This window comes from Chrysemys picta, chromosome 14 (assembly GCF_011386835.1).
Source record: "Chrysemys picta bellii isolate R12L10 chromosome 14, ASM1138683v2, whole genome shotgun sequence".
NCBI lineage: Eukaryota > Metazoa > Chordata > Testudines > Emydidae > Chrysemys > Chrysemys picta.
In genome coordinates this window covers 3,331,470-3,348,008 of record NC_088804.1, presented here as the reverse complement: position 1 = coordinate 3,348,008, position 16,539 = coordinate 3,331,470, and the positions used below count along the sequence as shown (strand labels likewise).

The 16,539-nt window shown below is 50.0% G+C and overlaps 1 protein-coding gene across 2 annotated transcripts in view; it reads right to left on the bottom strand.

The window, feature by feature from the left end:
* The window catches only part of HYDIN (HYDIN axonemal central pair apparatus protein), a 446,593-nt gene that overhangs the window by 96,189 nt on the left and 333,865 nt on the right, over positions 1 to 16,539 (bottom strand). For both annotated transcript variants that reach the window (XM_065567801.1, XM_065567802.1), the window contains 6 exons: positions 16,051 to 16,254; positions 14,286 to 14,456; positions 5,898 to 6,071; positions 3,771 to 4,009; positions 2,086 to 2,223; positions 1,445 to 1,628 (listed from right to left, as the gene is read on the bottom strand). In XM_065567801.1, the coding sequence (XP_065423873.1) occupies positions 1,445 to 1,628; positions 2,086 to 2,223; positions 3,771 to 4,009; positions 5,898 to 6,071; positions 14,286 to 14,456; positions 16,051 to 16,254 (1,110 nt within the window). The remainder of the gene's footprint in view (positions 1 to 1,444; positions 1,629 to 2,085; positions 2,224 to 3,770; positions 4,010 to 5,897; positions 6,072 to 14,285; positions 14,457 to 16,050; positions 16,255 to 16,539) is intronic.

Below are 16,539 nucleotides of genomic sequence, written 5' to 3'. Positions count from 1 at the left end.
CCCCCTGGGTCTGCTGACTCCAATTCTGCCAGCCCTGGGCTTGCACCCAGTGTAGACAGATCCTGTGAGTCCTACAATGCTGGCCCCACTGTATTTTGTGCATTGTGAAGCTGGATCCCGGGACAGCTTTGGCTCTAAAACTACAGGTGCTATGGGAGGGAGGGCAGCAGGTTCTACCCATATAACTATGTGAATGGGATGTCCCATGAGACCCAGCCTCCGCAGGAACCCAAAGAATCCATAGGAGAGTCAGACCTACTTGATGATCCTGATGCAAGCTGCATAACTACTCCCAAAACAGAGCCAGAGCTCAGATTCATCCCAGGCACCTGGACTGTGCCGATCTCTTCCCCATTCCAACTGCCAGTGTCCTCAGCACACTAGGGGGCTGTGAGTATACGCCCCTAAAAACAGCTCCCCTGTTAGGCGTAGCAGCCCTTTGACTCCTGGAAGCCAGTCCACCTACACCCTGTTTCCCTGTCAGTCTCTCAGCCAGGCCTGTGCTGCTCCCCATTGGCTGCACTGCTGGCAGTGACTGTCCCGCATCTGCCCCGAGCTGCCAGGACAGCCTTCCACCGGTGAAGCTCGATTTTTTCTTTCAAACAAAGCTGTATCCCTTCTGTGTCTCTGCTCAAGGATAAAACACCCTTTCAAGTGCTATTTAAAATCATGTGAATACAGGTGTGAAAAGCTGCAGTAACTTGTGTGAAATGACCAAAAAGGGGGGTCCTGGTTGTTAGCTTGTATTGCTGCCTAGATATGGTGATAGGCACTCTAGAAATTAGGACTGGTCGAAAAATTTCTGTTGAAACTGTTCTTCAATGGAAAACTGGGTTTAGGACTAACCAAAACATTCTGAGAAAAGTGTCTGCTTTCTGCAGGAAAAAGTGTCTGCTTTCTGCAGGAAATTTCAATTTTGTCAAAAACCCAAATGCCCAAACATGGAAATATTTCAGTTTGTATATTCTGCCACAGTGCTTCATGGGAGTTGTAGCTTGGTTACCTTGTGTCCCCATTTGCCTTTAAGGGACAGGATTCTGAACTGGACTGCATCTCCCATTACACACCACATCCAGGGATACCCGTGATGCACTGCCTCCCGTCTCCAAAAGGAGAGATTGTGATGCATCATGGGAGATGAAGTCTGACAGGGACCCTTGCCTATAAACGAGAATAGGAGCACGAGGTATCTGAGCTACAACTCCCATGAGGCTCCACGGTAACACTTCCAAATTGAAATATTTTGGTATCTGAATTTTCACCCCGCAAAAATCAAAATTTTCTGTTGAAAATGCAGACGAAAATTTTTTGTGTTTTGGTGAAAATTTTCTGAGGTGGAAAAATCCCCCCGGTTTTCTGACAGACGGTATTAGAAATGCCTAGACAGACACACAGACATGTAGAGGTGTGAGTGTCAGAGGGTTCACTGAAGAATCCTTCTCACCTTCCTGCTCTTTCTTGGCCTTCTCCCTAGCCTTCATGGCAGCATAATCCTGGAACAGGTTCACCATGTAGATGTAACGCCGGTTGTTGATTGCTTTGAGTAGGCAAAGGAGAGCAGAAGGCATATTGCGGGCAAAGATTGTTTCTAGTCCATCAAACACCACTCCCTGATAGCAGTCACTCAGCTGTGAATGTGGAACACAAAGGGCATAAATCCATCCCAATGAGCACACAGTATTCTCATCAGCAAATAAAACTGCTCTGATATAAAAACATATTAGCAAGCGCTATCCCCAGATATCTGAAATAGTCACAGATTCCAAGGCCTGGAGGGACCACTCTGATCACCTCCTCTGCGCAGCACAGGCCAGAGAAGCTCACCACTGACTCCACCACCAAGTTCAACATTTCTGGTTGAGTTAGAGCAGATCAACAGCACATCTCCACCTGTTTTGATTTTCTCTGCATATTTCTCTCTCTCTGCCCCTTACTGCCCTGGCCTGGCTCTCCATTGCCTTAACCTATCATTAAATCAAACCTTGACAACACCACATTCCCCATCCCTTCACACAAACATCCTCACCCGACACACCAAGCTTCATGACCAGCATTTCCTTCTGCCCAGGTGAGCACCTGCCATACCTGCATTCTCTCGGAAAGGATCTCCACCAGTAGCTCCTCGGGAAGCATGCAGCTCATCAGGCCTGATTCTCCTGCCATGCTGGCACTGACACTGAGCCGTCGCTGGACAGGAGCACTGGGAATAGGGCTGGGAGGAACCTGCAGCATTCACCACCCCAAGGGAAAAAATGCTTCAGAAAAACCCATACAATTCCTCCTCATTTCTTCTGCCCATCACATCAGCCCCGTCACCCTACCAGCTCAGACGGCTGTCACATGCTAATGGGGCAAAGTAGCCCAGAAGTCATAGGACTGGAAGGCTCCTCAGGAGGTCATCAAGCTCAGCCCTCTGTGCGGAGGCAGGACCAAGGAAAACTTAGACCCCAGCCCTGGCAGGTGTTTGTCCAGCCTGTTCTTAAAAACAAAAAGGCTGGGGATTGTCTGGCAGCGAATCATTGATAACTACACTTGGAGTACGGCCTTCCAACCGCTGAGCACCCACTTCCCTCTAGGCTTAGTGTTGTGAGGCTGCTGCTCAGGCCATGGCCATAGTGAGGGGGCTCAGGAAGGGAGGAATTTTCTTCCCATGAGTAGGCAAGGGCTAGGGACAATCGCAGTCCTGCAGTCTTCTCCCTCCGTAAGCTCTCTCAGGATCCAGACCATGCATTTCTTTTATGTCTCAACCTACATATTTATTTAAAAAAATGCAGGTGCTACTGCCTGTGTAGGGTGTCTGTACTCGGGGTACTGGACTGGGACACTGGAGACCTGGGCCTAGTCCTCATTCTCCCACTGATTTGCCATGTCACCTAGGGCAAGACATGAAGAGACACATTTTCAATAGGGCCCTCTCATTTTGGGTGCTTTGGTTTATGAGTACCCAACTGTCAGAGAGTGGCTGGCCCTCCAAAGGGGTCAGGCGCCCAGCTCCACAAAGGTGAATGCCTGATGCACCTCAGGTTAACCTGGGTGCACTTAACTCGCTGAGTAATGGGGAAAGTGTCTACATGGCAAGCAGCAGCCCGTGGCAGCGACTCTCAGAGCCCAGGTCTACAGACTTAACTCCATGTCCCTCAGACCTGAATTGGAGAGCTACGCAACACGCACTCACCCACTGACTTCAGCTGGCATGGGGTGCTCAGACCCCAGGTGTCCAGAGCTGAGCACTCAAAAATGGTGGCAACCAAAATTAGAGGCCACACTTGAAAATTTGGACCTTCAAACTTCTCTGAGCCTCAGTTACTCTTGCTATAAAAGCGGAGCATGACAACGCTGACACCTCACTGCACTAACACAGGGAACACTCTGAGCCAGCTCCGCACCAACATGCAGAATAAAAACTCTTCAGGACGTGTGTGCACATTGCTGGTGCTTAACAAACAACTAACCCCCATCAAACCCTTGGAGAGGCACCTCAGCCCTCACTCCCAGCGCAAGAGTCCTCCCAGCCCCAGGACTCTCGAGTAGCTAACTTTGCCTAATTCAATAGTGCTTTTATCACCTGGACTAAGCCCCACTAGAGACTAGAACAAGACCACCAGGCTGATTTGTACTTGTGAGTACACAGGTTAAGTCAGCAGAGATGAAAGCCCAGGGCAGGAACCCACTGGGCCAGGGCAGCTCCAGTGCAGGAGTCAGTTTCTCACACACTCTTAGAAGAGTGATGGACTAATCCCATCTGTTTACTGATGTGAATTCACTTTCACCTGTGATCCTGTTTGATCCGATTGGTGCTGCTGCTTCTGTGCCTGCGAGGCATGGCCTTCTGACTTCCCCCTGCCAGTTCCTGTGCTGCCCCTGTAGCCCTTGGAGGTGATGGACTGTGGCCCGGTTTTGGTCTCGGAGCTCGGCTGGCTACCCTCCGTGGTATGCTTGGCCAAAGCCTCAACGCTCAGTCTTGTGCTCAGAGCTGTCTGCCCTGCAGAGCCCTCAGAAGACTGACCTGCTAGGATGAAAGAGGAGTTCAGCCTCAGGGGGATCCAATCTGCAGAAGACTGACTACAGCAGTTAGCGTTCCTCAAACTGCCAGGGATGAACACGCTTCTTAATCCAAGTCACTGGAGCGGAAGCTGCTGGCATCCTGCCTTTGCCTGCCAGTGGAGCTGACCAGACACAGGGGGGAGCATGCCGCACTCTCCCAAGGGACGCAGCACAGCACGTACCTGCCCCAGGAGCTGGAGCTCCACAATGGATTAGGCCGTTTAGGCACAAGCTGGCCATTAGCACCAGGGGTCATATCTGATTGCACAGAACACACATTCCTGCCCACGTTTCTGTCACTGCCAAGGGAAAGTGCAAAAGAGGATACGTGGGTTCTACGGCTAGAGACTTTTAGTGCTCAAATGCTATGGTGATGGGCGGTTATAAAAGCTGCGTAGAGAGAAATACCGACGTCGAGGAAATAAATGAATGATCCTCTGTCAGACTGTCACTGACTCCAGCGACACCAGGACTCAATTGCAAGTGGCTCTGTCATTCATTGTTTGTCCAGGGAGATGGAAAGCAAAACAGAAAAATCTAAATCAATACCCTTTCCCCCACTGCACCATGAGGCGCAGGACCCAGGGTAGAGGGATTAACTTGACTATTTCTTAGAACTAAACCACTCATCCGTCTGCCCCAAGAAGCAAGGAACAGAGGCCAATGCTCCACCAAGTGGACAGGAGCTGTGCCCCAAAGCAAAGCCCATGACAAACGGGTTAGCACACAAAGGCCTTTCACAGCAGCAGGCGCTGCTTGTGCTGTATCTGTTCCAAGGCTTTGTTCTCCAGGGCTGTCAATGCAGCACCTCTTGCCTGCACCACGTTTGGGCACAAAAACAGTCATGAAAATCGTTCCTATTAACCCTTTCTAGCCTGGGGGTCTCCTTGTCCCTCTGCTTGGGATTTTAGTCCTCAAAGCAGGACCCCGTGAGGGTGAGCAACACCCTCAGGCTGCCAGCTCCAAGCTTGCTAGTGTACACCGCTCGCCAGGTCCCAGGGGAAAGGCACAGGACCTAGGAGCAGGAGTCTAACAGAGAATTTGCAGGAGCAACTTCTTTGCACAAAACCTTCAAAGATGTGAAATGAATCCATTTGTATTTTAATGTAACTCGCTGTATAACTGACCTGGGGGACTGTGTTTCACACACCCCATGCTCATTAAATCACTATCTTTTCAAGCCAAGCATTTTGGATCTTAATGGGCACTGCAGGGGACTTCAACTTCAGCAACAAGATCAGGAAAAGCCTTTCTGGATGATCATAGCATGAAGCCTGGGCAGAGTGGCTGTAACCACCCATGAATTAGGGCAATCTCTTAGAAAAGCACCAGAGTGTTTTACCTCTATTATGGAAAGGAATACATCCAGAGCATCACAATGGAATGAAATGCCTAGGTACTAACACCAGAGAAAGAGAGATTTTTAACAGGCAAGAGACATTATAGACTGCAAGTTGGACTTTGCATTACAGGGATTCGGCACCTCTGAACCCTTATATTCTTCTTGATTCCAAGGCTAGAGATGCGTTATTGTCCAGCATCACTGCTATTCAACCAGCTGTGGTGATCGAACTGCGAACTGAGAAGACCATTTTATGCTCCAGCTTCTACCATCTGTGGAGCTCCCCATGGGATTTCATACCCAGACGCATCAAAGTTCCCTCCACCCACCCCTGAGGTTACCAAGAGCCCCCGTGGGTTGCTGAAAAGTCTTCACGACAATGCACTAGAGGGAGAAAATGAAGGGAGGGGATGGCAAGGCCATATGATGGAAATTGTGCTGGGGTCATGCCCAGCATTTCTGTGCAGCACGGCTGTCCAGCCTTTGTGCCGCTGAAGGTCTGAGCCCTTACCAGCTTCCTCTGACTCCCGATGTGCCTGCTCAATGGCGGCCCTGATGCACAGCTCCCGTGCGCGAAGCCCCGCGGAACTGCTCCTGTCGGAGAGGGCTTCCAGCACCACAGCGTCGATGGATAGGCAGGCAGCACTGTAGTGTTTGGCCAAGGTGACAGCTGCAGTTGTCTTTCCTTTACAGAAACAAAAGTCTCTGTTGACATTCATGTGTGGTGCATCTTTATCTAGACATTGTATGAGCAAGTGCTTTGAAATGGCCTGGTGTGCGATTTGTAACCCCTGTGAATAGCAGAGTGATAGTCACTTTAAAAAGAATGGCCAGTGATGCCAATGACGAGATGGATATTATGGGTATGGGCATAAATCCAATCTATCTCACACTGGTTGTATGAAAGGGGATGAATTTGGCCCATTAACTTCAATGGAGTTACATCAGGGATGAGTTTGGCTCAGGGCATCAAACTAACATGTAGTTAAAGACAGTGCAAATCCCACTGATTCCTCCATGTCAAATTCAGCAGGGATGTGAACAGCAGCATCAGTCACACATCGGAGCCAGGCTGGTAAGAAAAGCAGTGTTTAGTGGTTAAGTGATATAGCTAGCACCACTTTGGCACTGAACAGTGTGCAAATAAAACTGTTACTAACCTTTCCATAACTGGTGTTCTTCGAGATGTGTTGCACATGTCCATTCCGATTTGGGTGTGTGCGTGCCCGGAGCACAGCTATCGGAATTTTTTTCCCCTAGTGGTATCCGTCAGGTTGGCTCTGGTGCCCCCTGGTGGCCCATGCACCTCAGTTTCTTCTTACCAGCCACTCCAAGAACGGGGACAGTAGGTCAGTCTTGGAATGGACACGTGCAACACATCTCGAAGAACAACAGTTACAGAAAGGTTAGTAACCGTTTTTTCTTCTTCAGGTGCTTGCACATGTCCATTCAAATTGGGCTCGGAGTTCAAGGGCAAGCTGACTGTAGCATTGCTTGGCCAAGTTGCACATCATCTCTGGCCTGTTGAGTAACGACAGTGTGTAGAAAGAACAGGAGTACTTGTGGCACCTTAGAGACTGTTCTTTTTGCGGATACAGACTAACACGGCTGCTACTCTGAAGTGTGTAGAAAAAAAGTATGTACCGAGGACCAGGTTGCTGCCCTACAGATATCCTGAATAAGGACTTGGCCCAGGAAAGCCGCCGCCGAGGCTTGGGACCTCGTAGAATGAGAAGTCAGGTTTGACGGACAGGGAACACCGGCAAGGTCGTAACATGCTTTGATACAGGACGTTATCCACAACAAGATTCTTTGAGCCGAGATGGGGAGTCCCTTCATCCTTCTGACTATTGTATGAAGAGTTGCAGAGACTTACGGAACGGTTTGGTCCTTTCAATATAAAACGCCAGGGCTCGTCTAATGTCCAAGGAATGCAAGTGTTGTTCCTCCCCATTTGCATGCAGTTTAGTGTAAAAAATTGTTAGAAAAATGGGTTGGTTGCAGTGAAACTGAGACACCACCTTGGGAAGGAAACTCAGGTGTGGGAGTAACTGCACCTTGTCCTTAAAGATTGTACAAAGGCTTCGCTGTGAGGGCTCGGATCTCCGACACTCTCCTGGCCAAGGTGATTGCCACTAGAAACGCCACCTTCCAAGACAGGTGCAGCAGTGAACATGTTGTTAGTGGCTTGAAGGGAGGCCCCGTCAATTTCAAAAGGACGAGATTCAGATCCCATGCGGGGGATGGATCCCTTATCTGTGGGAATATTCTCTCTAGGCCTTTAAAGAAGCTAATTACCGGCTCATGTGAGAAGACTCACCTATTGTCTATTTTTGGGTGGAATGCCGAGATGACTGCCAGGTGGACCTGCTCCTTCGGAAATAAGAGGTAGTCCAAGATGAGCTGTAGTGAAGCCTCCAGAGGGGACACTCCATGTTGGGAAGACCAGAGGGAGAAATGCTTCCACTTAGTCCAGTAAGTTGCCCTCATGGAGGGTTTTCTGCTGCCCAGGAGGACTTTACGCACCTGCTCCAAACAAGCTCGCTCATCGGAGTTTATCCATGAAGATTCCAAGCTTTCAGATGCAAGACACTGACGTTCGGGTAGAACAGTTGCCCAGGGTCCTGGGAGATCAGGTCTGGGTGGAGTAGTAGGCTGACTGGTACCTCCACGGACAGCTGAACGAGTGTGGTGTACCAGCACTGTCTGGGCCAAGCTGGGGCTATTAGAATAACTCGGGCCCAGTCCTGCTTGATCTTTGTCAGCAACTTGTGAATCAAAAGGGATGGGTGCAAAAGCATAAAACTGGTAGGATGACCATGTTAGCAGGAAGGCATTTGTGATGGACCCTGGGCTGTAGCCCCTCAGGGAGCAGAATTGTTGACACTTCCTGTTGGCGCAAGTGGCAAAGACCCCACCTGCGGAAGATGTCCCAGGCGACATCCAGGTGAAGGGACCACTTGTGGTGAGTGGAAAAGAACCTGCTGAGGTGATCTGTGAGCTGGTTTTGTATGCCCGGTAGATAAGATGCTTGACGCTTGAGTGATGAAGAATTCCCATAGACGAGTCGCCGCTCAACAAAGACGGGACGAGTAGGCCCCACCTTGTCTGTTGATGTAACACACGGTTGATATATTGTCCTTGAGAACTGAGATTGTTTTGTTTGTAATATGGGGCAGGAATGCCTGACAAGCTAGGCAGACAGCTCTGAGTTCCCTGATATCGATGTGGACCGAAACTTCCTCTTGGGACCACAGATCTTGTGTCCTGAGATGTCTTAGGTGGGCTCTCCAACCTAGCACTGAGGCACTGGAGACCAAATGTGCGGACAGTTGACACCTTGTGAAGGACACTTCCTTACATAGCACCCTGTGGACTAACCACCACTCCAGGGAGTTGAGGCCTTGAGGTGGCACACTGAGGACCCTGTCCAGATGATGTCTGGAAAGGGAGTACACTGTGCCCAGCCGGGCCTGGAGAGGTCTGAATCTCAGCCTTGCATGCTGTACTGTGTATGTGCAGGAAGTAGGCTGAAACACATTCTAACGGTCATAGTCAGATGTGCCTGCAGGAAGCGTATTAATGATGAGATTGATCAGAAATGGTCCTCCAGAAGATGGGCTCTTGCCAACGTCAAGCCGAGAAATGCCCCAATGAACTCTATTCTTTGAACAGGCGTTAGGGTTGACTTCTGAATGTTTATCAGAAGACCCAACTTTTGGAAGGTTGAGTGTATGAGTGCAATGTCGGACTCCACTTGCACTGGGGACCGGCCTTTGATGAGTCAGTTGTCCAAACACAGGAACACGTGGACTCCTCTTTTCCTCAGAAATGCTGCTATCACTGCCATTCACTTGGTGAAGACTCACAGAGCGGCTGAAAGACTGAATGGCAGGGCTGCAAACTGGTGATGCCAGTGGTTCACCACAAACCTGAGAAATCTTCTGTGGCCCTGAAATATCAAGATGTGGAAATATGCGTTCAAGTTGTACAGTATTTGATTAAAATATGACCATGCAAATCATTGTTGCTACCATTGTTATATAATTGCAACAAAACTTATACAAAGTGTGATTCATGGCCAGAAAAGGGTTAAGCATCCTGCAGGATAATTCAACCTTTAGAGACGTGTTAGAAAAGTATGCAAATTGTAATTAGGGCCATTCCATGCTAGATAGGCTAGAACTTTGAAAGGCAAACCTGTATTGTTAGAGAATTGGAGGTGATACTAATTGTATGTGATTACTTATATCTTGTAAAATGTTAGCCATGTAAACAGACAGTTCCTGCTGTCACTATAGCTATTGATTCAGAGATCAAAAGGGAATATTAACATTTAAATGAACTGTAAACCTGGATATCACTGTGTTCGTCTCTCTTTGAAATGTACAGCAAACCACCTGAGAATGATGGAAAACAAGCAATTGCCTTATGTTAATCTGTATAGATAATTACCCTCGATGCTTAGGAAATGGGTCCACTTCAAAGTCCATATGAGTGCCTATTGTTCACCTAAGGACTCTGAGCTGTCACATGAAGGCCTGAAACTGTATAAAGATGCCTTGGGTTCCAACCCTTTTTATCTCAGATCTGCGTGATGCTTCATACAGTTAAGCTTAAACCCAAGATTGAGATCTCCAGTCCTAATCTGGAATCACCCTGAATATGAACATTGGACTATAACCTATGGACTATTTCTGAAAGAACTCTTTGCAACAACAAAGATCACCATTTATACTATGAATCTGAATCTCAAGAACTGTACTCATGTCTGTATGTATATTGATCCTTTAACCAATACTCTCTTTTATTTTTTAATAAATTTTAGTTTAAGTAATAAGAATTGGCTGTAAGCGTGTATTTAGATAAGATCTGGAATATTCATTAACCTGGGAGGTAATGTGTCTGTTCCTTTGGGACTGGTAGAACTTTTTTATATGATGAATAAGATTTTCAGTAATCCTCATCATATTTGACTTGGTTGTCTGGGTGGAGGCCTGAGGCTGGGTTACTTTAAGGGAACCATGTTATTGGCTTCTGGGTAACCAGAGAGGTATTACAGAGGCTGTTTTGTGCTGGCTTGGTGAATCTATTGGAAGATCCACCAGCTTTGGGGATTGTCTGTCCCATTCTTTTCAGTTCACCCTAATTGAGTGACTTCAGTTGGCTCCCCCGGGACTCTGGGTCATGCAAGTCAAGGGCGGCATACCAATCCCCCGGATCTAGAGACGGGATGATGGACACCAGGGAGACCATGCAGAACTTCAGCTTTTCTAGGTATCAGTTGAGTCCACACAGATCTAGGATCTGACTGAGACCCCTTGGCTTTGGGGATCAGAAAGTAGTGGGAATAGAACCCCTTTCCCCTTAGCTGTAGTGGAACTTCTTCCACAGCTCCCATCTGGAGAAGCGATTGCACTTCTTGCTCTAGCAGAAGCTCATGAGAAGTGTTCCTAAAAAGGGATGGGGAAGCTGGATGGGAAGAAGGGGTAGAAATAAACTGGAGGGTATACCCCGACTCTACTGTACTCAATACCCAGCGGTCGGAAGTAACCCGTTCCCAGCCCTTGAGGAAGTGGGAAAGGCGGTTGGAGAAGATAGGGGACGGATCCTGGAGCCATGGGTTTGGTATGCCGTCCTCGAGCACCTCATCAAAACAAGTGTCTCGAGTTGCCTGAGTGGCGTAGGACTGATTGAGAAGGCCTTGTGGAGGAGGAGGTTGGAGGTGGCCTGTGTGCGAACCCCCTGTTCCTTCTCCTCCTCTAATCATGACGTGGCTGCTGGGGGAAGTAGCAGCCATATTGCTGGGGCCTATATGGTCTCCTAGACTACACAGGGTTGTGCAACCCGAAGGACTTTAGTATCACCCTGGAGTATTGAAAGCTGTGTTGCCTCGCATCAGTTTGTTCTGAAAAGAGCGAAGGGCTTTCAAAGGGCAAGTCCTGCAAAGTCTGCTGAACCTCCTGCGGGAGCCAGGATGTCTGTAAGCATGAGCTCCTGAGCCGCAGAATCAGCCGCATCCAGGCTGCTTGCAGGGAGGCGCCGACAACCGACTTGCCCTCATCCACAAGAACTCCTGCTGATTGTCCTGGGGGAGTTTGTCATTAAATCTGCTCATAGTCTCCCACATATTAAAATCATAGTGACCCACCAGAGCCTGCTGGTTTGTTATGTGAAGTTGAAGACCTCCCGTTGAATATGCTTTCCTCCCAAGCAGGTCCAACTGTTGGGGGTCTTTTGCCCTTAATGTATGTCCCGTCTGGCCCTGAGGGTCCCTCTCGCTGCCACCATGAGTGATCCAGGGGGAGGGGGAGAAAATAAAAATTCAGAGCCCTGGGCAGGCACAAAGTATTTCTGCTCAGTTCTCTTGGCAATGGGTGGGGTCTGCCAGAGGACCTTGATGGACTTCATAATTGCCTCATGCAGTGGAAGGGTGACTCTTGCAGGCGTTGTTGCTGACAGGAAGTCCAAGAAACGTTGGGATGGTTACTCGATGGCCTTTGCCTGTAAGCCCAGATTGGATGCCACCTGCTTCAGTAAGTCCTGGTGGGCCCTTAAATCGTCCTGAGAAGGAGACAACCCCTTTGACACCACTTCTTCCTCTGGTGAAGAAGAGGAAAGGGCACGAAAAGCTGTCCCCACCTCCAGCTCTTCCTCTGCCTGGGGAACCTGTGCCTGCTGATCGGCACTGACTTCGGTACCGGATTGTGCACCGGGACCAGTATTGGGTTGTGTGCGGAGTCCAGTGACCGGCTTGGTACCGGGCCAGCCCTCTGCACGTGTACCAGCTGATGCTTCCAAGGTCCCTCGGTGCAGCACCAGCGGCGCCCTACTCTCTTATATAACTGAGTAGGAGCACCACAAGCTAGAGCTTTGACTCAGGGGAAAGCCCCAGGGTTCCAGAAAGGCCATTGCATGGGAATCGATCCCCATGGATCCAGGGGCCAGGCGCTCTGTGACAACATTGCACCTGGTGCTCCCAGTCACTGATGGGCACGGGGAGTGGTGTTTGTAGCGCCGACAGTCCCGTCAGTGCACGGAACAGGGTCCCGAGTCCGACCTTGAAGAGGACCAGAAGCGACAAGGAGCAGGGAGACCATGGTGGTGCCGATTCTCCTGGTGCTGGGGAAAAGTGCCGCAGCGATGTCGCAGGTGAAGCGATTAGGATAGGCTTGCCCCTGGAAAGTGGTCTCAGCACCGGTCTGGAACTAGTGTAGACCTGCATGCCACCGGGTGGTGCCGGAGGCGCTGCATCTTGGCTGCCAGGTGATCCTGGTATTGGCAGAGTCAACAAGTGTCTCTCCGCCAGCATGGAAGGGACTGCAAGTTGGTCAGCATGGTGTTGCGGGGCGGTGTTGCTCCCTTTGCGGGGTTTGCGGTACCGCTGTGGCTGTTGGGAGCGGTGGTTGTTGCCGTGCTGGAAAGGGAGAGCGGGCCACCCCAGGGCTTGCTATCTTGGTCTCCTTTCTTGCTTCCCTCCGGTGCCAGTGAATGGCTCTTTTCATGGTGTCTATGATGCCTCTTCTATATCATCCGGAGGTGCACTATGCACCAGAGCAGATGTGCTCTGTGCCGAGTCGGATCTCAGCTCTGAGGTCAGTCTTAGCACCGCCTCCATTTGAGTCTCGCTGCCTGGTCCTTTTGCATGCGGGGTTTAAACTCCTGACAGATTTGGCAGCAGTCTGTCCTCCCCCAAGTACTCGAGGCAGCTCAAGTGTGGGTCACTGGTGGACATAGGTTTCCCACAGGCGGAGCACGCCTTGAACCACAGCGACTGAGGCATGCCCTGATACCAGGGTGGGGGGGAGAGGGCGGGACCTCCTTTCCAAACGTGGAGAGGTGTCCTACTATAACACACTAAAACTTACAAAAATTAATCTAACTCATAACAACTATTTACAGCTAGATGAAGAGAAAACCACTATCATGTTTTGCCAAGGGAGAGGGGAGTTTCAACAGCCATCACGGGCAAGAAGGAGGAACTGAGGAGCATGGGCTCAGCAGGCCCCTTATACCGGCCCCTGGGGGCACCAGAGCCAACCCGACGGATACCACTGGGGAAAATATTCCCGACAGCTGTGCTTGGGCGCGCACCCACCCAAATCGGAATGGACACGTGCACGCACTCGAAGAAGAACTAGTGTAACTTGCACACAAGGCTATGGAAGATGGGAGGGTCTGGGAAAATGATGTCCCTTAGAGCATTAGACAAAGCACCAGGGGAGGCTTTATCTCTAGCCTTCCACTAGCTGCTTTTCTTGTACACGCCTAGCTTCTCCCCCCATGTCAGTGACCCCTGTTTTGCACACCCATGGAATGCCAAATCCGTGCGTCACCATTTACACCTCTCTTCAGACCAGCTGCACTGAGATGTCTTTCCCCACTAGATGGGGTGTAGTTTGTTCTCACCAAGCTGATCCTGGTACAAATTGGGGCAAAGGGTGTTTGTTTGTTTGTTATTTGAAAGGAAAATTCAAAGTGCACTCAGGCATAATCCTCCCCAGCTCCCTTCCCCAAAGATGGGGCCCTCCACTTCCAGGGTTTGGAGCTGCCATGTCTGCTCCACTGCGGCCTAGTGTCTGCCAAACAAATTCTCCTCCCACCTATACTGGTGTAATCACAACTAACTCCACTGACGTGAAAAGTGTTATGCTAATGTCAGATAGGGGTAACTGAGGGGAGACTCAGGCCCAACTTCCATCTCAGAGTGGGACTTTTATTTTCTCCATTTCAGGCCCAGCTAACACTGGGTTGGATCTTAGTCTCCTACCCAGCTCCAGGCCACGCGGTGAAGACAATCAGAAAGAATTTATCATTGTTGTAGCAACTGAGATCATTTTTCCTGCCTTTCCCTTCATCTCCCACCATCCTCCTGGCCAGAAGAGAACAGTCTCTGCACCTGTAAGGGGAGCACCATGGATTATGATGACAATGCCTCTGCGGTTTTTGGCTGCACGGCCTTCTGGAGAGATATCGATGCCAAGGTGGCGTGCGATGGCTCTGGAAATTGGGTTGTTGTCTAGTTCTCCAACAGCCTCTTTGCAGCTGCCATCAATGCTTCGCTGATACTCTACCACAGAGAAACAAGGGGTCAGATGACTCTTCCAGATGCCAGTGTCTCAGAGAATCCTTCCCCATTCCCTAACAGTGCACTCAGTGCTTTGGGAAAGTCCTCAGGAAAAGGACACTCGCCAAGTGGGGACAACAAGGCCTCAATCCTGCCTTCAGCTAAGGGTGCTCAGACATTCCCGGGCGCTCCCTGTTGTCCTCTCAGAACATCATCTCACTGCTGCAAGTGTCCCGGCTGCTGGAAGGTAAGTGAACAGGGTGACAGAGCGGGGAACGAACAGCCAGTCTGTCGGCCATAAACACTCAAATGGTTCTGCCTGCTCTGTCACACCCCAATACACCCCACTATCCAACAGCACCACAGGAAATGACATCACACTGAGTACCTGGCAGCACCTGTGGATTTGATCCCAGGGGATATGTAGTATAATTACCAGGCACATAGCAACAGACATTTAATGCGGTCATAATTCTGGGACCATAACGTGTGGACCAAGCAAATAATTTGCTATGGGAGTCAGACTGCTGAGGCCCTGCAGGAATCCTCTGCAGTTTAATGATCTCCAGCAGAGACCTGTTTTCCTCTTCTGCTCAGTCAAATGGTTAAGAAAACACAACACAGGGAGATTTGACTGTGAAGGTTATTTTCATGGCCCTTCTATGAATCGACTGCAGTGTTTGCAAACAATCATTTGCTTCTTTACAGCTCCCAGCTTCTTCCCTTACTAGCCCACTGAGTGCCATACACCTTGGCTCGTGACACGGTAAGCAGCTGCCACACACACACGACAGTGACAGAGCTGCCCTTGCTGGAATGCTCTGTACTGCCATGCAGGAGACCCACACTCAAATCCTGGTGGTGGTCTCAGTCTCCAAGTGTCCAGAGCTGAGAATGATGGCGAAGCTGGGCACTGGCAGGGGAAAAGCACCTCCCATGCTTCAGTAGTGACCTTTCTGGTCAACAGAGAAGTGGTGATATGAGGGAGTGAGGCAGGAGTTTCAGACAGCCCTCCAGAGTCAGTGGCAACGAACACTGTAAGGAGAAGGGGAGTTAACATGGAAGCAAATGGAAGGATCATGAGGGGTCCAGCTGAGAGTCTGGGGACCCTGTTCGGGGAAAGGGAAGGATCCCAGACTACGTTACATGGGTGCAAAACCACAGATCTGAGAGGGTGCGGATTTTGCACAACCAGAGGAAAAAAATCCCGCTCTGCCTCCACAGCCAAGGAGGAGCCTGGGTGCAGTAGGATGGGTGTGGTTCTGTGGAGTGAGGGGAAGGCAGGATTTTGGGAGCTCACTCAGGAGATCCTCCTGTTTTTGTGGACAGTGGAGCTTGGAGTGGTAGGGCAGAGTGGGCCAGGCTGAGGCCAGTGAAACCACTGCCCCCCGGATCCACTGGCCATCACCCCTGTGACCCTCCAGCCCGGCAACATAGGCATGACGTAGAGGAGAGGATTTGAGGCCTGATGACTTTCAGAACGTGACAGTTTAGGTGGCCAAGTCTGCAGGGAAATGATTGAGGGAATACACGAATCCTCTCAGGGCCATTCCCACCATGATGAATGGTGAACTGCTGGAGAGCTGGGAGTGGTTACCTAGCCCCTGTCCTTTTTCAGCACCTTCCTCCTCCTCCTCCTCCTCTTCCTCCTGCTCGAATTTAGACTCCACCTTGTGAGAACGGCTTTCCTCAAACACGGAGATGGAGGGAAAGATGGTGATAGTGGTGGAGGCAGTGCGCGTGGTCCCAGAAGGGTTTTGCTTCATTCTGCGCTCGGAGAGAGATGGGTTCTCTTCGTCATCTACTCAGGGGGAAGGAGAGGGAAGAAGAGGAGGGAAGGGAGGAGAGTGAGTGCAGGAAGACAAGGCGGTACTTGGCTATTCATCATTTGACATTTGTACAAGCTAGGTTCAGGCAATGCCTAAGCCACATGCAGTCCACTGCCTCTGGGGGAATTTCACCTCATGGCTTTTCCTCAAACAGCTCTTTTTGACTAGGGACTCTTTGTGGTCAATCACATAATATGATTTCTGCCTCAGTATCAGGTGACTGAAACTTTCACAGCCGGAGAGCAGCTAGTACAAAA